The 25,207-nt window shown below is 42.7% G+C and overlaps 1 protein-coding gene across 1 annotated transcript in view; it reads left to right on the top strand.

Annotated features, from left to right (window-relative positions):
• Positions 1 to 24,024, top strand: part of SNED1 (sushi, nidogen and EGF-like domains 1) — an 85,773-nt gene extending 61,749 nt beyond the window's left edge. The window contains exons 16-33 of the mRNA XM_015416056.1: positions 339 to 452; positions 791 to 964; positions 2,372 to 2,485; positions 5,974 to 6,087; positions 9,165 to 9,278; positions 9,576 to 9,689; positions 11,132 to 11,428; positions 13,264 to 13,447; positions 14,123 to 14,235; positions 15,186 to 15,464; positions 15,698 to 15,842; positions 15,984 to 16,066; positions 16,156 to 16,257; positions 19,837 to 19,953; positions 20,762 to 20,849; positions 21,940 to 22,023; positions 22,715 to 22,748; positions 24,001 to 24,024. Coding sequence (XP_015271542.1) covers positions 339 to 452; positions 791 to 964; positions 2,372 to 2,485; positions 5,974 to 6,087; positions 9,165 to 9,278; positions 9,576 to 9,689; positions 11,132 to 11,428; positions 13,264 to 13,447; positions 14,123 to 14,235; positions 15,186 to 15,464; positions 15,698 to 15,842; positions 15,984 to 16,066; positions 16,156 to 16,257; positions 19,837 to 19,953; positions 20,762 to 20,849; positions 21,940 to 22,023; positions 22,715 to 22,736 — 2,258 coding nt within the window. The 3' untranslated portion in view covers positions 22,737 to 22,748; positions 24,001 to 24,024. The remainder of the gene's footprint in view (positions 1 to 338; positions 453 to 790; positions 965 to 2,371; positions 2,486 to 5,973; positions 6,088 to 9,164; positions 9,279 to 9,575; positions 9,690 to 11,131; positions 11,429 to 13,263; positions 13,448 to 14,122; positions 14,236 to 15,185; positions 15,465 to 15,697; positions 15,843 to 15,983; positions 16,067 to 16,155; positions 16,258 to 19,836; positions 19,954 to 20,761; positions 20,850 to 21,939; positions 22,024 to 22,714; positions 22,749 to 24,000) is intronic.
• The last annotated feature ends 1,183 nt before the right edge of the window (positions 24,025 to 25,207 follow it).

Here is a 25,207-nt window from a genome sequence, read left to right as displayed (position 1 = left end):
TGCTGAACTAAACATATGCAAAATATTGTTTGACATTCTGAGCCAGAATTCTTTTGCTTTTTAAAATGATGCTCAGTTCAAATGATAATTAATACAGTCATAAATTTTGTACATGGTTTTTATGGTACAGGGTACCAATTACTGTAAGCCGCCCTGAGCCTGCTTGCGGGGAGGGCGGGGTATAAATCAAATAATAAATAAATAATAAATACATAAATAAGATTTATAAGTTAGTCAAATGTTTGTACTGACCCAGGTAATTATGAATTTTGGGTCCATTCTTAACATTAGGCTCATATGGTCTCACAGCTGTTATTGGGATGGCTTCTCTCTTGCAGCCCCTTCTCCTTGCCTCTTGAATCCATGTGAACATGGAGCCACTTGTAAGGATCTTGGCAACAGCTACATCTGCTCATGTCCAGCTGGCTACACAGGAAGACACTGTCAGTCAGGTAAAGAATACAGAAAGGCTTAAACATCAGAGCTTTCCCCTGTCACTGGAAAAAAAGGAACTGGGTCCCTATGAGATTTCCCTGAAGGCTGCAATACCCATATTTTCCTGAAACAAAACTGTTTAAGAGCATCATGAGAGCATGCATCTCTCCTGTACCAAAGTGAAAGTGCTTTTAGGGCATACATGGAGAACTGTGCTTCCATCCTTGCTGGTGACCTCATCAAAACAAACCCTTTTATTGAATAAATGGTATTCACCATGCCACACATAAACAGTGTAATAAATTAATTGCTCTATAATCTTTCTCCTTCCCTTTATCTCATTTTTTCCTTCTAGAGGTAGACTGTGGTATCCCCAATCAGATAAAGCATGCTCAGGTGGCATTTAACTCTACTAAGATGGGATCTCTGGCAGAGTATCAGTGTGATCTTGGCTACACGTTGAGTCCCCACAGCAACCCCAGGATTTGCAGAGAACAAGGTGCCTGGAGTGACCCTCCAGAGTGTAATGGTAAATGGATTTATGGCTGTGTGAGAATGTGTGTTTGTGTGTGAGAGAGAGTGAATGAATATGTGCATATTAAAGGAAAAGAATATATTTAATTTCCTGAACTGTAATTGCCACAGAACTTCAAACAGTCATCCCTGCTGACTTTGAGAATTCAGCAGAACTACAGTGCCTATACAGCCCGAATTCTGTGGGAAAAACTGAACAGAACTAGCTCTTCTTTTGCTTTTTAAAATTGTTTTTAGGGTTTCTGTGATGTAGGCCACACAGGATTAACAAATGATTAGTAGTGGAGGAGGAGAAAAGAGATCATAAACTGGCCTTGGCTCCAGTACCAAGCTGTTCACATGGGGGAGCCACACAGACTTGCAGCCTGCTCTTAAATTGACATTCTTTTTCCCCCCCCCCCCCCCGGGAAATCCATATGTTGGTGCACACCATTCACGTGGGCACTAAGAGAGGGGAGAGTCTTCATTTGTTTAGATCTCACCCTCCCTTGCGAGATTAAAGCTTTTTTACTTGTTATAAATAGGAGGGGGCCCTGTTGTCGGCATGTTTCATACTGAAGATGCTAACAGCCTGGGCTCTGTGTTCTGTCCTGGAAACCATAGTGTTCTTAGAGCTCAAGAAAATTATTCTGCAAATAAGCTTTTACAAATGATTAAAAACAGGAATATTAAGCAAGACAATGCTGACATATGGGTGGAGTTAATTTACCATGCTGTGAAAAAGAAGCAAACTCCACAGACCGGTATGAGACTAATGGGCAATTTATTGGCATTTAAGTAGTGCGGTGGCTCAAGTGGTTAAGACGCTGAACTGCAGGCTGTGGAAGGTCAGTAATTCAGCAGTTCGAGACCCGGGTGCCGCAAGACGGAGTAGATAAATAGGTACCACTTCGGTGGGAAGGTAACAGCGTTCCGTGCACCTTGGTATTTAGTCATGCCGGCCACATGACCACGGAAACGTCTTTGGACAGCGCTGGCTCTTCGGCTCTGGAATGGAGATGAGCACCGCAAACCTAGAGTCGGATTCGACTGGCTTTCGAGCAAGGGAACCTTTACCTTTTTAAGTAGTGGTACCTAATATACATTTGGCTTAACATTGACATTTCTGGCCCTTAACAATACTTCCATGGGTACCTCTGCCTTCCGTATCTCCAGTTAAATTGTGTCTCTGCTTGAAATGAATTTTGTGTCTGTGTGAGTTTTCTTCAGATGTGTTCCCTTGCCATACTATGGCTCAAGGGGTTTGTTTCTAAAATGCACCAATTCTTGTGTGTTGGCTTTTTATATATACCTTTGTACATAATACAATTTTGAGGGGGAAATAGCTTTTTTAAAGGGGGATGCTTTCCTCAAACCTTCAATTCCAGATAGATGATAGGTACCCTTCTGCCATCTCTTGTAGAAATTGATGAATGCAGATCCCAGCCATGCCTGAATGGGGGCTCATGTAAAGATCGAATAGCTGCTTTCCTGTGCTTATGCAAAGCTGGCTACACAGGACACCACTGTGAGTTGGGTAAGAGAATGTGGAAATATGTTTGCCAGGGCATCTCATCATGATGATGTTACTAATATAAGCCATCAGTGTTAACAGTATGCTTTACAGTGACATAACCAAAAAGAAAAATCCTGTTGCAAGGAGTTTACAATGTAAACTTTGACCTGGGATATGTGTGTGAGGGGAGTAGAACAAAGAAAGAGGAAACAGAGATGCAAGGGAAGAATATGAGCATGCGCAGTCATATAAACTTTTCCAGTTACACATACTTAGGCCTTGTTTCAATTGTGGATGGGGCCTGGGGAGGGGAGTTGTGAAGTGGATGCAATGTAGAATGTGGGGAGATTATATAGGCCTCTTTCTAGGTGGCGGCTTTCCCAGCTTGCCTAGCTTCGGCTCCCATTGCTGTTCAAGTAGGGACCAAGGAAACTTCAGTGAGGGGGCCTTACTAGTTTTATGGTGGTTGCTTAACTACACAGCTGTCTGAAAAGTAGGGTCCACTGAAAAGCATAGAGATTTCATTAAACCAGCTGCAGTGCAAAGAAGCGTTCTCACGGCAAGCTGTCCTTCCATCCTGGTGGTGGACGACAGAGATTCTAATGTGAGAGCTCCCTTGAGTTGGGAATGAAAGAATGAGAACATAGTGGGAAGGGCAAAAGAAGAAGTGATGCTGATATAAATGACTATGAGGAATGGAATAGTTTTTATTGGATTGAATATTCAGCTAAAGGCCAGTGGATGGAGTTGGATCCTGTCCACATCTGGAAGAGAATTTTGAGCAGGTTTCTATAATTAAAAAAGAAAGAAGGTCTAAGCACAAAACGCCTTATCTTTGGAACCCCAATGATATGTGAACCAAAGATTTTAACTTTTAGCAAAATCCAGGCATTTGTAATGGGTAGTTTTCATTGTACTTTATGAGTAGGGCTGCCAAGTGGGGGCGAGTGGCGGGTAAACCCCCGCTTTGGAGGCCCGATTTCCGCCACCGCGGAATCGGGCCCCGGGGGGAACTCCGCCCCCCAAAGTGCAGCGCGGTTGCGTCACCAGCGGTGACGCAACCACATCGCTCACATTGGGGGTGTGGCCCCGATCATCGGAGGGGAAACCCCTCCGACCATCGTGGCCACACCCCCAATGGGAGTGATGTAGCGTGTCACTTCCTGTGACATGCTGGCGGATCGCCAGAGAGCTCCCGGAGCCCAGCGAGGCTCCCCCGCCGCCAAGGTAAGTAGACTTGGCAACCGTATTTATGAGCAAGGGGCATGCCTACACTACTTGTTCAGTTTGGAATTGCCATAAATCATTCACTCAGTTTTAAAGGACACTCTTGGCAACCCAGTGTCCTCCTGACCTGAGTTCTTTAAACATAAATGCAGTTGCAGCACCAGGTTGCCCTGCATGGACAGCCAACATGCTAAGGTTTCTCAGGGCTGTAGCCCCTTTAATTTTTTCCCTCTTTCCTTTTGCTTTCTGTTTCATTTTTTCTGTTCTCTCCTGCAGTCAACTGCAACATTCATGAAGTGTTAATTATCAGTTTAGGTGCAGAGATATTAATTACTGTTTTTTACTTGGTTCTGGCAAAACCACTGTTATTTTTTATTTTATTTTTTGTGATTGTTATAGTACTATCGTGAAAGTTCAACAATAAAAAATATAAAATGAGCAGTAGCTTCACTCGCAAAGTGAAAATAATTCTTCTGCCTCCCCCTTCCCCAGAAATCCCCTAAGAACTAATAGTTACTAATTCATGAATACTGTAACCAGCCACTATGCAACAAAGGAACAAGAGGAAATTTGGATGGTCAAGTGGAAACTTTTGCTGAATGGAAATTATTTTTTCCAAGTAAAGGTAGAGGGTGTCCTTTGGATACTCTCTCTCTCTCTCTCTCTCTTACATAGGGTTGACAAAGAGGCTCCACCTCCTAAATCTCCAAGTATTTCCCCAACCCAGAGCTGGCAACCCTCCTCTTACAGCTTCAAACAAATGTATAATTAATTAATTACATAATGAGAATTGGAGAGGAAAGGCTTTTTTGTTGCCTTTGTAAGGGTGCATTGATCTGCTATATTAAAAAGAGTGCTGCTGGACATCATTGTCCAGTGTATACCAAAGCAAACTGAAAACGAATAATTGTCATATATAGTGACAGTGGATGAAGTATCGATTTGGATCCAGACTGCTGTTTCCGCAAGGACTTCTGCCCACAGAGTATGATTTTTCCCGCCTCCCACAGCAGCTCAAAACACCCCCTGAAATTCTGTTTTTCAGGGTCCTCTCTTCTTCAGGGACAGGATTTGGTGGGGCATTTGATGCTGCTGCAGGAGTGGAGAACGCAAGAAAATCATGTTTTGTGGGTAGATATTCTTGTGTCTGCAGAAATATTGTCTGTATGCAGCTCATAATATGACCAACATGCCCAAGTCGTTTCAAGAGATGCAGTGCTTGCGTCCCAACACTTTACTCTTGAAAATCTGGTGAAAATATTGGAAAGAGAAAATGGTTTATTTTTTAATGATTTCAGTTGCACGGCTCGATAGCATTATCTTGTTTCTCTGTAGCAGGCCTCTATGAGCAGGAGGGGAAATTGGCAAAGGCTGGTGCTGGATGATCAGTAATCTCTTTCATGAGAGTGTTTTCTTTAAACTCTCTGAACAGAGCCACAGGGAAGGACCGCATAACTTGCCATTGTATTTTCACACAGAAAAATAAAGCCCTTTTCTCAGATAAAAGAAATAAAGAAAAACAAACCCTTAATACAATTGACATAGAAAACCTTGTGTTCTGAAAGGAATAGAAAGAACCGCTTATTAACGAATAAAGTACTGTAAGGTAGTGCCTTTCTCTGTTAAAAGCAGCAAATCAGTTAACCGAAAGGGAAATTTTTAAGAGTACGTTTATAATAAGTAGATGACTTGGATACGTTGCGGACTAACGTTTCCACAGACACAAGGATTTCTGCTCACAAAGTGTTTTCCCCCATCTCCCCCCCCCCAATCTAAGCAGCCTGAAATGCTTCCTCAAAATCTTGTTCCTGGGGATGCCCCCCTCCCCCGCTTCCCCAAGAACAGGATTTTTTTTGGGGGGGGAGCATATTTCAGAGTGCTGTGGGAATGGGGAGGCAGGAAAATCATTCTCTGTGAGTGAAAATCCTTGCACCCATGGAAATGTCTAGTCTGGATCTAACTCAATGGTTGTTACTAATGTCTACAGTACTTTTTATTCTAAAAATACAAATTCTTCTCATTTATCCTCATATAACAGCCTTGTGAGGATACCCTTTTATTTAACAACTTAATCTGTATGTTGTTCCAGAGACCTGCTCAAGATGTTTAACAAATAACAAATTAAAAAATAGCTATTGAAACAAGTTGATATAACAGTTTTAAAAAGAACTAACTACACCAGCAGTGACTAAATGAATCTGCTTCTGGTTCCTCCTTTTCATTATGACATTGTGCTTATAAAGTCATTATAGCTTTCCCCCCCTCTCTTTTTCCATTCACAGAGATTGATGAGTGTCAGTCAGACCCCTGCAAGAACAGCGGAATCTGTAAAGATCTGCCAGGTTCATTTATCTGTCATTGTCCTGAGGGCTTCATTGGAACCCAGTGTGAAACGGGTAAAAAGGGGAATTGATAAAGATTCTTATTGGGATTTTCAGTACTTTTTCAACTGGAATCTCCCATACATCCTTAAGAGATTCCATTGTCCTCACTGTTGTAGATAATTTCATTTTCTCTTACTATTGATTTCTGGGTGCTGTTTATCTTTAGAATTCACAGCCATATAAAGACACAGTTTCTCTCCCCCCACCCCTACTTTGGAATATGTTTCCTACAACCAGTTCAGCTGTATTCTAGCTGTGTGAGCTTCTTAAGCCCATGTGGACCAGCAGTGGCACAATGAAACTTGCCACAGTTCTGTGACCTAGAAAATGCTATCTAAAGACTTGCAACACTGACATCTTCCAACTAGGTATATTTCAGATGACACAGTGTATGCAGTGGCCACCTGACAAGCTCACTATGAGTCTTTAGGGTGACTGACCACCCAATGAAGTCAATTCTAATGTGCCCTTATTATTCACCACTTCCCATTTCTGTACATTAGTGTGGATCCTGGCTATGCTATGAGGCTAGTCACTTCAAGCATACATATTCTCACGTGCATATATGGATTCACACACAATTATAAGGAGTTGCAGTAGACTTCTCAGCCCATTTGTGTTTCCAGCTTTACCCCGTTTGACATTACACACATGAAACTGCCTTATACTGAATCAAACAATTAAACCTTCAAGATTAGTATTGTCATACATGCAAAATTCTTTCGACTAAATTATGCAAATTAATATATTTTCAAAATTGCTTAATGAATAGGGTCTGTGTTAGTTGTTGAGTGTGAATTTACAAGTTGGGAGCCCGTGAGGCTGTGTGGAGGGACACTCAGACTTTCTCTACTCCCACAACCATAGATGGGGGTGGGGAAGTGGTGGTAGTAGTGGGAGGGAGATCTGCCTCCTTCCTCATGCTGTCTCAGTAGTTATTAATCTGGAAGCTATAAGGGTGTAGAATGGGGTGGTTTAGAGGCTGGCTGTGCAGCAAAGCTGGTCTTCAGCCTGAAACATTACAACATGGGGATTTAATTCTCTTCCTTGCACAATTCACAGCAGGTTGGATAACAGTGCAGCCTGCACATAACCTAAGCACTACACAGTGTCATCCTAAGCAGAATTACACCCTTCTAAGCCCATTGACTTCAATGGACTTGGGTTATAACTCTCCTGGGATGGATGGCACTGACAGCGCTGTAGACTGGGGGACGAGTGTGTTGTGACTAGCTCCACAGTAAGCCTTGAAGCTGAACAGCACAGCATGGAGAAGGACATTTTCTGAGCTCACCCCATTTTTTCTGGGAACATTCCTGAATCAATTGTATATGACTAGCTGGCCAGAGGGCACATACTGTTTTTCACTTTGTGGTCAGCCAAAACCACTGTTCATTTAAAAAGACAAAACCTAACGTTATTACCCATAATAAAAACAAAACAGTTATATTTATCATAATTGTATTACTTTGAAAGAGTTATTTTATTAATCTTCATTAATAATTCATTAAGCTGAAAGCCAAGGAACAAAAGGAACATTGCAGGGAGGTACAGAAGGGGAATTTACTTTGGAAGTAAGTGTATAGTGAGAAATATAGAAAGTGCTGTGTGAAATCACAATTTCAATTCCAGCAAACTGCAGATCAGTCCTTCAACAAAGAACAGTGGCTGTGTGGGGGGCTCCCACCTTTATTTATTTATTGTATTTATGCACTGCCTTTCCCCTTAAGATACACCCAAGACAACGTGCAGTATAAATAATGGTATTCAAAGACTTGTTTTGCATTAGCTACCTTTCATGCCTATCATAGCATAATTAACAACTTAAGCATATACTTTTGCTTGCTCTTTGTAAATAGCTGTGTGGTGCCAGATGGAAAGGGAATGTGTCTCCTCTGTTAGAATCTCTAGGAGCTGGATGGTGGGCACCATATTCATGCTGTTGCCTTCTTTCCTTTCAGTGCAAGGTGATTCTTTAGTAACCCTGCTTTCATCATTATAGGAGTCCTGTAGAAGAGTTCACTATATTGAACTCCTCTAAATGTTAGAATAAAGTTTGAGTCCAGCAGCACCTTCAAGCCCAACATGAAAGCTGATACCTGAAATTAAACCTTGTTGGTCTTAAAGGTGCCACCAGACTCAAACTTTGTTCTGTTGCTTCAGAGCAACACAGCTACCCACCTGAATCTTTCTTCTAAACAATGTGTTTCTGTGACAGGGTTTTGTGCCCAAGGGCTTTTTATTATGAGTGTCTCTCGTCTCCAGTTTGTATTTTCCCCAAAAAAACTATTTGTGGGTATATTACCAGGGTATGTAGAAATACCTACCTTGTCTGCCTTGTCCTGTTTGTATGGAACTATAGTGTTTGCTATTAGAAGAAATGGTTCTCAAGCAATTTCGAAATTGCAGAATGACCTGGATTAATGAGCTCTGCCTCTTGGATAGAAAAGGAAAGGAGGGGGACAGAAGGATGTCTGTGAACAGCTTATAAATTCTTTAACAGGGTTAGGATTTCCAGTCCACTCATAAAATGCAGCTTTACAGCTACAGATTAGTCTTCATCATGGTCTCAGCCCAGCCCTTTGGCACATTTCAGTGTTGCTTTCAATTTACTTTTCTTAACTCAAGTTCTTAACTTTCTGCCTAAAGATGCTTGTGTTTGTAACCTCTGAGAGCTCATTTATCTGACAGACAAATGACATGTTGTTCAGGATGGCCAAAACTGGACCTCCCAGTGCTTTCTCTTATCTCAAAGGAACAGTTTCTATTTATCAGAATTTATTATTGAAAGCCAAGATATTGAAGATAGAAAGTAGCGCACACATGCACACGCACATGTTGTCATGTTTGCTGCATATATCTCACACCTGGAATTGTGCTGCTTTCTATCTTGACTTTCATCCACATTTCATGTTTGCTGGGGAGAGAAATGAATGGTTTGGTGGCCCTGGGGAGGTTTGCACTGGGAGGTTATGCACTGCACTTCAGCAGGCATCTTTGCAAGGGATATTCTACCAGATGCAGTCATCCTCTTAATTCCATGTGACACCTCCTACAGATATCTGAGTGAGTGTATTTGTGCCCTCCAGAAGTGGATGCCTGTGAATCAAACCCATGTCGGAATGGAGGAGAATGTGAAAATTACAGTGGTTCCTACCTGTGTGTCTGCCCGGAGGGCTTCTTTGGCTACCACTGTGAAATAGGTAAGAACAGAAAACAGTTGCTATCTGTGTGAGTCCCAGAAAATGGTAGATAACAAAACAGAAAACCTAATACTTCAACAACAACAAAAAAAAACCTGGGAAGTAACTTTTTATTATCTTCAAAATTTCTCATGGGCATTTTGCTTCCAGACAAACTAGATGCTGAAAATAAGCAAATAAGCCTTTTTGTGGAGGCGTTCGAGCTACCTCTGACAAACTTCCATGCCTTCTTTGGGAAGCCTGCATTGTTCTTAAGAAGTGCCGTTCTGAAGTGTTAATTTTGACCCTCCTCCCCAGCTAGTGACCCTTGTTTCTCCAACCCGTGTGGGAGCAGAGGCTACTGTCTTCCCAGCAATGGATCTCACAACTGCACCTGCAAAGCGGGCTACACTGGCAAGAACTGTGAGAAAGGTAAACAGACCCAAAGGCCATTCCCATCATTGTTTGAGATAGTTGCTGTTAACCATGTTGACTTAAGGACATGGTAGATGCCAAATAAGCAGTGCAGTTATTTTATTTTATTGGCCTTGAATGGGACAAGCAACTCCTTGAGGTTGTACTCTCAATGTATAGGCTGCCATTGCTGGATATCCTCTCCCCACCCACCATATTCATGAGCCATAAGTGTCTAAGTGGCTATCCATATTCACAGAAATCCAAACTGTGATGCTTCCTTTTTTTTTAAAAAAAAAAAGAGAGATATCACATGATTCTATGCTATAAGTTTGATAGACAAGAGCATGCCCATCTGCTGCTTCACCATGGCATGAGAATCTTTAGCCTGGATAAGCATGTGACCTGGCCTTGAGAAGAATTAATTGACCAATGGAGTTCTATTTTTTCAATTTTCTTTTAAAACCGAAAGAAGAAATAATATCAGCTTGATATTTGTAACATATCAGATATTTAACATTTTGTTGCATCTGACTGCATTAAACTGTAGGGGTGTGCAATTTTTTTTTCCAGTTCAGGTCTATTGGACCCCCCCAACATTTTGGAATTTCTGAAAAATCCCAGATCCCAATACCAGCAAAGTATGTGAATCCAGGATTTTTCAGAAATCCCAATTTTTCCCAGGTCCAATAGACCTGAGATGAAATTGCATAGAGAGGAAGTGGGGGGGGGGGGGGGGCAGAAGAGTGGCAAAGCCGCAAAACACAGCTGAAGTGAAAACACCACCTCTCCTGATTTCTTCTGCAGTCTCTTTAAACCAGGCTGTTTTAAAGAGACTGCAAAAGAAAGCAGGATTAAACAGCTGAGAGGTGGGGAGTAATCTCCCTGCCTCAGCTGTTTTCCCCGGTTTAAAGGGGCTGGTTTAAAGGGACTGCAGAAGTCAGGGGAAACAGCTGAGAGGTGGGAAGCAGTCTCCCCACTTCTCAGCTGTTTTCCCAGGAACCAGGAAGATCGAGGAAAACAGCTGAGAGGCAGGGAGACTGCTCCTTGCCTCTCAGCTGTTTTCCCTGATTTTTCTGCAGTCCCTTTAAACCAGCCTGGTTTAAAGGAACTGCAAAAGAAATTGGGGGAAACAGCTGAGAGGCGGGGAGCAGTCTCCCTGCCTCTTGGCTGTTTTTCCCGATCTTCCTGGTTTCTGAAAATAGCCAGGATTTTTTCAGAGTTTTTTTCCTGGTTTTCCCAAAAAATCCTGGATACTTCTGGGATGATGAAATATACCTGAAAGGTCATGATATTTTTCAAGTACATTTTCAGCTCAAGAAGATCCGAAAGCACACCCTTATTAAACTGTACCTTACCTGCTTCCTCTTCTAGGAATATTTTAATGGTGGAAATAAGGAAACGGTGTTCCTCAAAGTTTAATTATGTCCATTCTGTTTGTTTTACCTGACACCTGGAAGAGCTGCTGCCACCAACGTCACTAAAGGTGGAAAGAGGGGAGGAGACTGGGCTGTCAATCTCTTGGCGCCCTCCCAAGGACCAAACCGCCAAGAATATGATTGATGGCTACGCCGTGACGTACGTATCCTTCGACGGCTCTTACCGCAGGACTGATTATGTGGACCGAAGTCGTGCTGCCCACCAATTGCGGGCACTAGCCTCCGGCAAAGTCTACAATATTTCTGTCTTTTCAGTCAAACGCAACTTGAACAACAAGAATGATATCAGCAAGCCCGTCATGCTCGTCACTCGTACTAGTGAGTAGTTCCTTCAAGGAAATAGAGCTCTAGGTACAGAAATGAAGCAATGAGGGCTTTATTACCAGGAGTCTTTCCAGGGTTCCTCCCATTAATACAAAACAACAGAATACTATGTGATGGCAGGAACATCCTCTGGGCCTATCCAAGGTCGTTACTGTCACATAGCAAAAAAAAATATCTCAAGAACATTGGCCTGCAACAATTAAGCAATAGATGAAGTGCTATAGGAACAAAAAAAAACTGCAAGGAAAATGGCTGCATAAATATCATCTTGCTTTCCTTATACTGATTATCTTGTAGCAACCAATTATAAAAGTCAGTGTTTGCCGAAACGAATTTGTAAGTCGAAACTGTATCTACTTAATCAAAAAAGTAGCCACAACACAGAAAATAATCACTCAAGTGTTTGCAAAAGAAAATCTTGCTTCTTTATATTTTATTTATTTGTTGTGTGTATTGCCCAATGAGAGTTAAGTATGAAAGTTCTTACTGAAAGCTATTGTAATCAGTGTACAAATCTACTCCTTAAGGCATTTCTAGGTGGATGTCTTTTCATGTATCATGCTAACCACATGGAGTCTATGCCAATTCATATGCTGGATGCTGCTAGTCCAAACTGCAGACTAGGAACAAACAGGAATAGGAGAGTGACACATACCAAACTAGACTGTGATAATGTACTTCCATGGCATCCTTTTGTTTGGGTACTTCCCTACAGATTTAGTGCGGTAACAGTTAATGAACTGTGGGGGAAAGCTGCCTTCTTAATGGAGCTTTAGTTGCAGATTGTATTTGTCAGGCACTTTCTTATGCTGTCAAGTGATCATCTGGTAATACTATTTTAAGCAGAGCACAGATTGGTTTATTTCCACTGGCACAAGGGCACTTTCACTGTGGGAGGATGGGGGTGGATTTTTACCAAGCTGTTCTCTGCCACTGCAACCCTATTCCTTTGAGTCCCTTGAACCCTGGGGGGCAATGTTTCAGATGTGTGCAGGGGTTACAGTGAAAGGGTGAAGCAGAAAACTTCCAATCCATGGGTTAGCCTGCATGTGGATCATAGGGTCTAATTTCATGCTTCATGGGAACATTGTGGGCTATATCCTACTACTCCTCTTAGCTATGTGCAGAGCCGTCCGTTAGAGAAAGAGGCTCATCCATTATCTGTCTGGAAAGGTACCATACAGTCCCTTGTTATCTGCTGTTAACAACTGGTTCCATATTGCCTTTGGTTCATAGTAGAACCCTTCTCTTTGGCACTGCGATGAGACTGCATAAAAGCAGTAAATAGTCATAAGAAGCATGATCTAGTGTCTTCTGACAGTTTTCTTTGGAGGAGGGGATTTTTCTTTTTTCTATGAACTGTGATCACATTCTTCTCTCTGTGATGTGATACTAAGTAGGTAGTTAACAGACTAGTTTCACCTTGTTTTTAAAGCTGTGTGGTACTGCGCTGAATGGAAACATAAGAGTGATTTTTTAACATTTGTGTGGTTCATCCCTGACCAGGTTTGCTATGAAACTGAGCCTGACAGCTGTCACTTGTATGTCTTATGGGGGATTCTGACAATAGACTAAAATGCTTCCCAGGAACAGAAAGGTCTGGTGAGGTTACAAAATGCCACATACAGTACTCCCCATGAGGAAGGGGCCGTCTGTTAAAATAGTCCTGTCAGAAGCCCAGTCTAACATTTTTCTTCTGTAGGAAGCAACTGAGATGGGAAGGAGGCCTCCAGGGGCAGTGCTTGTCCAGGAGGATAAAGTGAGTGTGTCACTGTCAAGTGGAATGAGTTGTAACCACCCCCCGCATTTCCTCTCTCTCATCCTGTCAGGGCCTCGCAAGGTGGAGGGATTTGAGATTGCCAATGTGACTGCCACAACCATTACTGTACAATGGGCACTCCACAGGCTCAAACACTCCTCAGTGAGCAGGGTGCGTTTGTCCATACGCCAGCCAGAAGATGCGGAGGACCATGCTGCAGAAGTAAACAATACTGTGACCAAGTACACATTCTGGTGAGTAAGAAGCAAGAGTTTTCTGGGGAATGAGGGAAGGGGAGGCAGTTCTGACTGTCTATGACAAAGTAGGTCTAGTTGCAGCCTGTTGCTTTGATGGTCAGCTGTGATTTGGGGGAAAGGGGGAGGCCCATCAGCAGAAGAGAACAGATGAAGTTTTGAGCTTCTGGGCCACACAGTTCTCTTCCCCATGCTCCCTTGTGTTCTTCCTTTAGAGATTACAGCAGAAGACTTGAAAATATGTTTTTCTTGACATGAATGTCCCCCCCAAAGACAAACTGCAGACATTTTGAATAGAAGACTGGCAGTCCGAAGGACAAGCTGGGCCAGTGAAACAGGCAGGAAACAATTTCAGAAAGCTCCAAATTGTCACCTCTGTCGTAAAAATTGGCTTTCTAATTGGTTTCAATTCCCATTAAAAATAATTTGTTTTCTCTAGCTTGAAAGGTTTATTAAGGAGTCTGGATTTGCCATTGCTTTCAGATATTTGCGTCATGTACTCAACTGCTCTCTGTTCACAGTAGATATTTTGTTCACTTTTTTCTGAGTAGAAAGTGTTATGTGAGTCTCTGACTCACCAGATGTCAATAAGGTATAGCTTGTTCTTTCTTCCAAAATCACAGCATGTAATTATGATTGGGATTTGCCCAGCATATGTAATCTTCTTTGCAATAGGGACCTACAGCCAGGGCAGAAGTATATTATCCATGTGTGGACCTTGAGTGGCCTGAGTCCTGAAGACCATCCTGCTGAGAGCTTTACTACGGCACCCCTCTACATATGGACTCGTGAGTTTGACAGAAAATTCTCCTACCTGCTTCCCCATCTTCATAGCCTGTAAACCCAATGTAACAGCATCTTCTTACCTATTATGGTTGCTTGACTTGAGCATGTATTCAATGTTGGCAGTTAAAAGAGAAAGCCTAGGGTCAAGCTGAAATGCTGAAGGGAGACCCCTGTGTTAGTGCTGAGCACAAGAAGATGTCCCATGATGTCATATGATGCAGACATTTTTAAGGCCTACCACACTCTACTTCAGAGTAGTGGTAGATATATGTCATAGAAGAAAATGTAGATCACTCATTAAATGCTCAGGTGAATAAAACTGTAGCCATCTGGCACTTGGAAACTGACAAAGGATATGCCAGCTAAGTATCTCTGGGGAGACAGTACCACAACTGGGGCACCACCACCAAGAAAACCAGTCCCCATTCATTGAATCTCTGAAGGTGGAGGTACTTGGAGTAATGTTTCTGATGTAGATCTTGTGCAAGGAGGCTGATATGGAAGCACATGGTCCTATAGATACCCTGTAGTATCATTGTCTGTTCAGGAAAGGCCCTGAGTGGGGATAAAACAATTCTTGAGTAACTTGAGTCTTGGAATCTTACTTTACATCACATCAGGTCAGACTGCACTGATTTAAATGTACTATCAAGATCTGACCTGTTCAGACATTACTGGGCCTCAAGAATTCTATCTAGGATGAGAGCGAGAGAGGGCCCCAGGCTCAAACTCTCCCTTCATTGTTCTTCCTTTAATCTCCTACAAGGAGTAATTAAAAACTGAACAAAGAAACATCATTTTCAAATACATAATGGAATTTCCCAGGGCACATTGTCTACTACTTTCAAAGCAAAAATGACAGTTGCTTTGCCCTAAGAATTCACATTGTGCAATGATTTGGTGAGGCAGAATAAAAAAATCCATGCTGACTTTCCTTCTTCTCCCTTAACAGGCCCTCTTCCTCCTAGGAACCTGACTGCATCTAGAATCACTGCTACCTCTGTTCATATGATATGGGAACAGCCCCTGGTTGGCTCAGGGGAAGGATATATCATCAATGAAACCACCAGTCAGAGCGTGAAGAGCCGCTATGTGCCCAATGGAAAGCTGACCTCCTACACTGTGCGTGACCTGAAACCAGGGCAAAGATATCGCTTATCTGTGACCGCTGTTCAGAACACAGATCAGGGTCAAGTGACCAGTGAACCTGCCCATCTCTACATTACAGCCTGTAAGTGTAGACTCCATTCTTCATATGTAGGATCCCCAGGTACCGCTAGTCAACAGCGGGGGAAGGGGTGGGGTAAGAGTGCAGATCCAGGTGGGGAAACTTCTGGAGATTTGAAGATGGTGCCTGAGGAGGACCAGGACCTCAGTGGGGTTTCTTACATGATTTCCTGATACTTTTTTTCTCCTTCTGGGTGACTATTTCCATATGGCTAAATGTATTATTCTGGTTTACAGTGCAGAAGGATGGTACTCCAGAAAGGCGCTGGAGCCAAACAGGACATCCTCGAGTACTGAGAAATCGGGTCCCCCCAGCATACTTGCCAGATTTGCGCCTGCTTGCAGATCACAACACCCCAGAGGAGCCTTCACAAGCACCTAGGTAAAGAACTGGGTCATCGGGAGCTCAGCTATCAAACAAAATGAACATGGATTGGTTCATGAGATGCTGAAGTTCGGGTGCGTCAGTTCCACTGTAGGTGTTTCGTGAGTAACAGCCTAGTCTTTTTTTTTTCTTGTGAAGGTTTACAGAGCTGGTGGATGGCAGGGGAAGGATCACCACTAAATTTAGCAGCTCACCAAGTAGACATGTCACTGTGAGAACACGTAGGTGCCCTCCATCCTCTTTTCTTCCTTTATTGCACAACTATTGCACAAGTCCTTGTGCTTAAAGTATTGCTGGATCATTCTTCTAGAACCTGATGCTCCAAAGAAAGTGGAAGACAACATAGAAGAATCCACCAATCAAGCCAGCCTGGCACTGCAGCTATCAGAGCCCGAGAGCAGCAAAAAAGAAAGTAAGTCTGAAGAGGGGTTAGAAAACTAAGGTCCCGGTCACACGGGCAGGAAACTGCGGGGGGGAAGTGTGGCAGTTTGCCCCGGGGCAAACTAAGGCGCGGTTACCTGATCAGACCTCCCGTGGAGGTACTGTGGAGGTTCCGTGGGAAAGGAGAGGTGCCGATCGCAGGACAATCCCGCGCGCAAAAACGAAGTGCGCGGTGCGGCAAACTGGAAGGTTTTTTTTAATTCACACCATGACTGCGCATGCTCCGTTGTGTGCTTTTGCGCATCCACAAAGACTTGAAGAAAAAAAAAACTTTTTCGCCAGGGAACATGGGCGGGCGCCGGATGCCACCGGAAACGCGATCAGACGCCCGCCCTTGCCCCGCGGTTTCCGGAAACTAGTACCTCGGAGGTACTAGTTTTTTGCCGCGTGGTTTCGGCAGGAAGCCTCGTTTGAGCCACGGGAGTGCTACACTTCCCAGATGTGCCGGTGAGATCGCGCCCGGAAAACCCGCATGTCTTCCGTCTGACTCGCATGGCTAATGTTCCGTGTGACCGCAGCCTAACTAGCACAGTACCAGACCCTGTCCTCAGTCTCAGTCAGCTTTGATCTTCAAAACCAGATCTACCATCACATTATGAGTGCCCAGCTGCAAAGAAGGAGGGAGCTCTTGCACAAGTAGTACAGAATTGTAGCAGGAACTACTTTTCCCACATATCTTTCTTTGCATCTCGTCACCCTAGTGGTATATGAAGGATAGCTAAGTTTAGTCTTGCATAGCCTACTTTAGAAAACAAACTAGAATCCCTGTGGTCCACTGACAAGTTAAATTTACAAAGCGAGAGTACACCCTCCAGTTTGCTTAGCAAGTAAGACATAACTAAATAATTATTAGGTGTTTCTAAGTGTGCAGTTTTGCTTAAGAACTTGCCTTGCAGGATGTTATGATAGTGGTTAGAATTTAGGCTCTTACAGAGCTTTATGCTAGGAAGATAAGAATAGCTCTCACTAGAAATCTGAAAGGTAACTGAACCAGCTGTAGCGGTGAAACCTCTTCCACTTTTTTATCAGTTATTCTTTCTCACACATTCACTGAATTATATAGCCCACAAATGACATAGGATAAGAACTAAAAAAGAAATCCAGTAGTACCTGCAAGACTAACGAAACGTATTCCAGCATAAACTTTTGTGCGACAGAGCTGACTTCATCAGATGTATCTAATAAAGAGAGCTTCAACTCATGAAAGTTTACGCTGGAATAAATTTGGTTAATCTTTACAATGCCATTAGACTTTTGTTCCATTTTGCTGCTACAAACAAATGTGGATGCCCATGTGGAATTAGGATGAGATCAGTCCATCTAGTCCAGCATTTTTGGTAGGGTATCACCAGTTAGCAGGTATTAGATTGTTACTGGAAGCTGCAGTTTTCATAGGTTAAAGAAAGATGGATTTCACCCACCTGTCTCTGGTTTGACTGGTGCTTCATTCCTTCCTTATCCAGTTGCTGCAGTCTTCAGTCTGTTGCCTTGCACCATACTTCTGAAGTACCAGTTTCCACAGTTGTCCTTAGCACTCTGCCATAGTTTGCAATACTGAAACCATTAAATGTGGGACTTTAAGCCAGCAGAAAGGGAAGCTAGTGTATCTAGGGCTGGTTCAGATAGGGAAAGGAAGCATCTTGAGGTTCTCTCCCCAAATTTGAGAAGCTAGGCTAATCCCAGCACCTTCTGACTCGTCTTCAGATAATGACAATTTAATTCTCAAAAACTGAGCCCTGGTGTTGATGTTGATGGGCTCAATAGCCCAAGAGTTACAAGCCTAAGAAACAGACAGGACTCCTCTGTTTGTGGGCATGTAGAGAGAGCAGGACCAGCAGAAGAATCCTCTCCATTTAAAAGTTTACATCATCATTTGTATTTTAAAAATACTCAAGTAGGCTTACACAAATAAAATCCTTACAAAACCATTGAAAATAGCTGTCAATTAAAACTTATTAACATGAGGTACATATATAAATCAAAAAAGCTTTCATAAATAAAACATTTTCAGTGGATGCTGGAATACCTCAAGAGAAAGAGACGAATGTAGTACTAAGGCGAATCAGTAGGACAGCTGCTGAAAAGGCCTCATGTAAATTCCCACTGACAGATTTTCCTGATGGGGATTCCTGCAATGAGGTGGCCTGCCAGGTACCATGGACCGACATGGCACAGAGGCATACTGGCTGCCAGTGTAATTGGCACAAGATGCAGTCTACCTTCATAACAATGTTTTCAGATGTTAAGACAATTTAGAAGAAGAGAATGGATTTATACCCTGCCCTTCACTCGGAGTCTCAGAGCAGCTTACAAACTCCTTTCCCTTCCCCTCCCCACAACAGACACTCTGTGAGGTAGGTGGGGCTGAGAGAACTCTTTCAAGAACTGCTCTTTCAAGGACAGCTCTTGTCAGAGAACTATGGCTTGTCCAAGATCATCCAGCAGCTGCAAGTGGAAGAGTGGGGAATCAAGCACGGTTCTCCCAGATTAGACTCCACGCACTTAACCACGACACTAACCAAAATGGGCACATACACTTATTCCTCTTTATTTATTAATTGAAATGTTTATATCCTGCCTTTCCCTGTGGCTAAAGATGGCTTACATGTCAGTGAAAACATTATGATTTAAAACCAATAGTATAAAACCTCAGATATTCCCCCACACACACACACACACATAAGATGCTTGCAGTCTATTAAAAGGCCAGGCAAGTAAAATAGGTTTGCAGCATCTCCTGAATATTCCTGATGATGCTCCCCTCATCTTAGGGAGCCTGTTGTACAGAGTGAGCACTACCATGGGAAAGGCATGGGCTCTGGTTGCTGCCAGGCAGGCCTCCCTGAGCGGAGGAACAGCCAGTAGGTGGCAGCCTGAAGACTGTAATTGGTACAACAGGACATATGGAGGGAAATGATCCTTTACCTTAGTGTGTCCTGCACTGTAAAGGGCTTTATAAAGATCATAACTAACACTTTGAATTGGACTCAGAAACAAACTAGCAGCCAATGTAGCTGTTTTAAGGTGTGCAATATATGTCCCATTTCTTGTTGTCTCTAGCAAACAGATTTTGCAGGGTTTTGTATTTGACCATAGACAACAGTAAGAGAAACCACTTTCAGCTTTTAAATATTATCGCTGCACCCAGCTATCTACCAGATAAGGAAATCTGTATGGATTAGCTATGTATAAGGTTGTGCAGAGCTAATTAATGATCACAGCACAATCACTTACAGTATGCATTGATACTGTAATATGTGATTACTGACTGACAAGCCTCGCCTCACCCGTAGGCTTGGCATGGAGATGAGCTGTCAACAACACATTTCCTATTTTCTAGCAGGATCACAGCCTCAGTCCTGCATGCAAACTTAAAACATGTATTGGTGACAGTCATGAAAGATAAAGAACTGACCTTTACTTGAATGTGTTGCACCTACTTTAAAGTCTGAAAGTTGCCCTCCGTACCTCCTCAGAGGAGCAGAGGAATTGTCTCGTTATATTGGAGTGTGCTGTGCAGACTATCTCATCTCATCCTTTGCATCTGCAGATGACAAGCAGAACTGTTCCATAAACTTCTGCAAGAATGGGGGTACCTGTGTCACTGGCTCAGAGTCCTACCACTGTGATTGTAATCCTGGATACAAAGGCAGACACTGTGAACTCGGTAAGTTAAGGAGTATGCAGCTAGCAGAGTTCTCTCAGCTGCCCTGTCTTTGTGCTACTGGAGCAAATAGTTTAAGAGAAGCCACACTACAATCCATCTGTTCAAAGCCCTACTCTTAAAAGATGTAGCCTCTCAGCCACTGGTTTCCACAGTTACAGTACCATGGAGATAAACAATGACTTGAACTAATGCAGAACTTACCAAGTGGAATAGCTGCATGAGGCAGCAAAAACAGTGTCAGTGAGAACTGACTGTATACTTGCATGACAGAAATAAAGCAGCTACAAGATTTCCTCTCTCTGCTTTGTGCCGGTGGGCAGAGGCACAATTGGAAAATAAAGTCTGAAGCTGTCCCTATTGTGTGTGGTAAGATAGTGAACCCCTGCAGAGTGCAGGGGGTTGGACTAGATGACCTGCTAGGTCCCCTCCAACTCTAACATTCTATGATTCTATGAATTAGTTCAGCTGCTGTGTGTGTTGGTTGCACTACTGCGTCCCTAACTACCAAAGTACCTAAGCATTGGCCTTGTAGTGAACTCAGGCATGATGTTCTACTGCATGAGGAACAGCATATCCATCTATTGCAAAGATCCAGTACAACCACCCCCATTTGGGCTGAATGTGCTCTCCCTTTCCAGCTTGTAGGTTTAAGGAGCTTCTCCTCCCACTCACCCATTTTAGGTGTATTCTTTGTGTTTAGACAACAGGACTATTAATACAAAGAAAAAGAAGTTGAAAGGCCTATCTGCATTAAATACAGCTTTTGACACTAAAACATCTCTCGTCCTACCTTCCCAATTTCTTTCAGCCTGCAAGAAGGTGCCTCACTCTTGTACTCGGCTCTATTCAGAAACCAAGTCCTTTCCAGTCTGGGAAGGAGGTGTCTGCCATTACTTGTAAGCATAATCCCACTCTGATCACTCTTACCTTTCTTCCAGCTATAGAATTAAAGAGCAAGATACAGCTCTAGTGTGATTGTTCTCATCAATAGTCTAAGAATGGGAGAGCCTGTGGCTCAGTAGCAGCCACAGAGCGTCTGCTCGGTATGCAGAAGGGTCCCTTCAACCCCCAGTTTAAAGGATCAGCTAGTAGGTATGTGAGATGCCTCTGCCTGGTTGGTCTGCAGGAGAACAGCTGGATTCAAGTCCTGAAGCACTTTAGAGACCAGCAAGATTTTCAGGGTATGAGCTTTTAAGAGCCAGAGCTCCCTTCCAAAAAGCTAATCCCTCTCAAAAGCCCATACCCAGAAAACCATGTTGTTCGCTAGGGTGCTACTGGATTCGAATCCAGTTGTAATACTGAACTTTGGTAGACCAGTAGTCTGATTCAGTAACAAGCTGCTTCCAAATAGTGCAATAAATGGATCATGTATGTAAATAAGAAACATGGACCTCAAGAGGCAACTTTGGGACATTTAGGCTACACGGCACACCAAAATTACCTTTTGGTTTACCTCATAACATGCATGGTTGAAATCTGCATCAGCCTGGGAAGAAAGGTTTTCTGGCATGTACGAAAATGGCACTATTTTAGGTGGACTATTCCAAACCAGAGCCCCCCACCACAGTGCCTCTCCCTAAATCCCTTCCCCTCATCATAACTACACGTCTGAAGCTAGTGCTAATTCATGTGGAAATGTATCCTAGTGACATTTGATATTTTAGGATGGTTTCTCTCACTTCACACAGAAGGTCCATTGTATGCCACATAAGGGTGCATGATTGAAACATCTCCTTTTGTGTATAGGTTTCTCTCACATCCTCTTAAATTAAAGACCTAGCTGCTTTTCAGCCCTGCCCCCCCCCCCCAATCTTGGGTAGACATGGGTATGTCTCAGTTAGCCATAGAAAATGGCCTGTTAGGCTGCTCGCAAGCCATATGTCTTGGAACCAAAGTGATGGAATTCCTTTGTTATCTGTCCGTACTTACCTTCAGAGCCCATTGCAATGCCTGCATTCTCTGACACGCTGTTTGCTGTCGTGACAGATACAAGCGGGTCTACAAAGTCCACCAGGATGTCTGCTACAAGGAGAGCTGTGAGAGTACGGTTCCAAATAAAGCAGTCAGCAGGTACGCAGATGTAAAGAAGCTTCAGTGTCTTTATGCCAAAACATAGCCATGAGAAAAAACCAAAAGAATTTAGTGCCCAGCTTATGATTTCTCACAGTAACAACAGTTCAGGACAGCAGAAACCCTTCCAAACTGAATTTTACCTCTTGGAGAGGTTAGGCTGCTTGGGTACTTAAACCTTTGACCATGTTTTGTATTGTTATTTATTATTTACTTCATTTATAGTAAAAGGTAAAGATTCCCTTGCTCGAAAGCCAGTCGAATCCGACTCTAGGGTTGCAGTGCTCATCTCCGTTTCAAAGCCGAAGAGCCAGCGCTGTCCGAAGACATTTCCGTGGTCATATGGCCGGCATGACTAAACACCCTGGTTTTTTCCCCCCTCCTCCATTTTATCCTCACAACAACCCTGTGAGGCAGTTTAGCCTGAGTATGTGACTTGCCTAAGGTCACCCAGCAAGCTTCTGTAGCAGAGTGGGAGTCCAAACCTGGGTCTCTCAGATCCTTGTCTGACACTCTAACCATTACACTACACTGGCTCAGTACTGCTCCTTTTTGAGTTCTGCAACAGTTAACAATATCGGTGGAGCTTAACAATATTCAGAACAATGAAGTTCCTTGCATTAAAGATTTGTTCAGTGATGTATGCCAAACAAAGGATGCTAGAATATTTCATATATTCTCATTATTTCAGGAAACAAAGTAACAGACACTGAAGAAACCATATAGTAAGTATATTTTGTCTCTGTTGAGAGCTGGGTGGGATGGGGATCATACTAACCACTATACTTAATAAGGCCCTCACTGCAAAGAAGCTGCCTCTATGGGGTGTGTGCATATCTTACTCCCTGGAGTAGATTCCTTTAACAATCTTCATGGGGGGGTGGTCATTTACCCATTGCAGTGCAAGTGGCTATATTCCCTGTATGAGGACATTTTTGAGTACTGCTACCTACATTCATTGACCGTCTGAGAAAACTACATAAATTGGATTATCTGGACAGAAAAAGAAAACCAGTCTTTGATTATAGAAAGAAACTATACATTTCTAATATCAAAAGAGTCAGACGTGATGACTACAAGACCATTATTTCAAAAAATTCCAGACACTTTCACTAGCATTTACATACATCTGACCATTCTAACATCTCAGTACCTGAGAAATTCAGATGTAGCCCCTATGGTATTTTAAATCTTGCTTCTAGAAAACAATTTCTCTTTGTTTTGATCTTTACAGAGAGTTTCCCTGCCATCCACTTGTACTGATCTACCCCCACCCCTCGCACCAGTCTAAATTAGCAGAATTGGTCTTAAAGAATTTGCTCTGCTGAGGATGTTTGGTTCCAACATCCCCTTTTATGCGGCTGTATTATAACTTCAACTGTATAGGCAAATAGAAAATAAAACTGCTTGCTGACTCTTATTCAAAATGACAAGTTAATGACTAAATATGTTGTCGAAGGCTTTCACAGCCAGAGTTCATTATAGATTTTCCGGCCTGTATGGCTGTGGTCTTGGCATTGTAGTATCTGACATTGGCATATGCCGAAGAACTTCCTCAGGAAAGCTCCTCCACTAGCACGTCACAGCCTGGGAGACTCCTACATGATAATGACTCAGCCCTACCACACCTTCCTGAGTAGATATTTATTTATTTATTGTTAACATTTTTACCCCGCCCTCCCTGCGAGCGGGCACAGAGCGGCTTACAAGAGGGCACAAGCCCATACATAAAAACAGGATAAAACATAAATTACCTGCCTACCATTTTACTTCTCACATTGACACACAGAGTACTCCATCTTTCTGTGTTATACCTCTGAGGATGCCAGTCACAGCTGCAGGCGAAACGTCAGGTACTACAATGCCAAGACCATAGCCATACAGCTTGGAAAATCTACAACAATTAATCACTAAACTGTTCAATGTGTTTGTGTACAATTCAGTGTCACATCTTGGTTTTTTTCCTTCCTTTTATAGGATCCAAAACCATCAGTATTTCTGCTCACTGGATGGCAAAAAAGGGGAGACCTCTCTTGCCAGAGCTTTGGCCCTTTCCTCTTTTGTCTGTTAGGGGGTGTTCACCAGATAGCCATATCCCCGTCTTTGGCAGGATTATAAAAGCATTCTTGGCTTTTCAGATGCCTTTTCTTCATAGCATCTGAATTTTTCTACAGATGGTTGACATGTTAGAAAAATCTCTCAAGACTTTCATGGGCCATCCTGCAGCAAAGGTAGGGCTGAGCCTCTAAACTTTCACCAGTGGTGGATATAACTGATTATAAGAGGCAGTCTTAGAAGAGACACTAGTTGTGAACCATGTGGTATTCTGAGTTATGAACCAAAGAAGAATCTCAATGCCATAAAATGATGTTCAAAGCATACTACAAGTGTAAAACATTTCCAGACAAAATGGCTTTAAAAATTATCTAGGACTCCTCTCTCCGAGGCCCCCCCCCAGCCTATAAGCAGGGTTCAGTGTTGTTTTCCACGCACTATTGTCAAGAACTGATCCAGTTGGTCAGCCATGTTGGTCTGAAGCAGTACAACAGATTTAGAGTCCAGTGGCACCTTTAAGACCATCAAAGGTTTATTCAAGGTATGAGCTTTCGTGTGCACGCACACTTTATCAAATACTTTATCAAGTCTTTGCTGGTCTTAAAGGTGCCATGGGACTCTAAATTTGTTATTGTCAAGAACTGTGTTTTTAATGAAGACCAGCTCCCTCCAGTGCCTGTTTCAGCCAAACTATTAGCATTTCAAATGTTACATGTGTGATGCCACCGGAGAAAAGGTAATTTTACAGCAATGTTATTTACTTCTTTCCGTATTCCCCCTGCTTACTTGGAGCAAATGTTTTATGTTTGCTGCAATATATAAGCATGGCCAGCCATGCAAGGGGGACTATTTTTTAAGCTTTTGGGAGTTTGTATGACTAGTTAAATATAAGATTGTGTTAATTCACATATATTGTATATTTTATAAATTAATAAAAAACAGATAGTTAGTTTTAAACTATTATTCCATACACAGCATTAGAGAGTATCTTTAACAGGTCATTTGTGGGGGGAGGGGTTGTGTGTGTTTTAAAGCAGCCCAGTAAGATGTATTAATTTTTGCAAGCAGAGGCCTTTTCCCTGAAACTCTAAATCGTGGCAGCCTGAGAGTTGTAAATATAGTTTCTTCA

Source organism: Gekko japonicus, unplaced genomic scaffold, assembly GCF_001447785.1.
Source record: "Gekko japonicus isolate JY-2015 unplaced genomic scaffold, Gekko_japonicus_V1.1 scaffold300, whole genome shotgun sequence".
In the NCBI taxonomy this organism is placed as follows: domain Eukaryota; kingdom Metazoa; phylum Chordata; class Lepidosauria; order Squamata; family Gekkonidae; genus Gekko; species Gekko japonicus.
The sequence above is the reverse complement of the archived record's forward strand: the minus strand, read 5'-3'. Positions and strand labels throughout refer to the sequence as shown.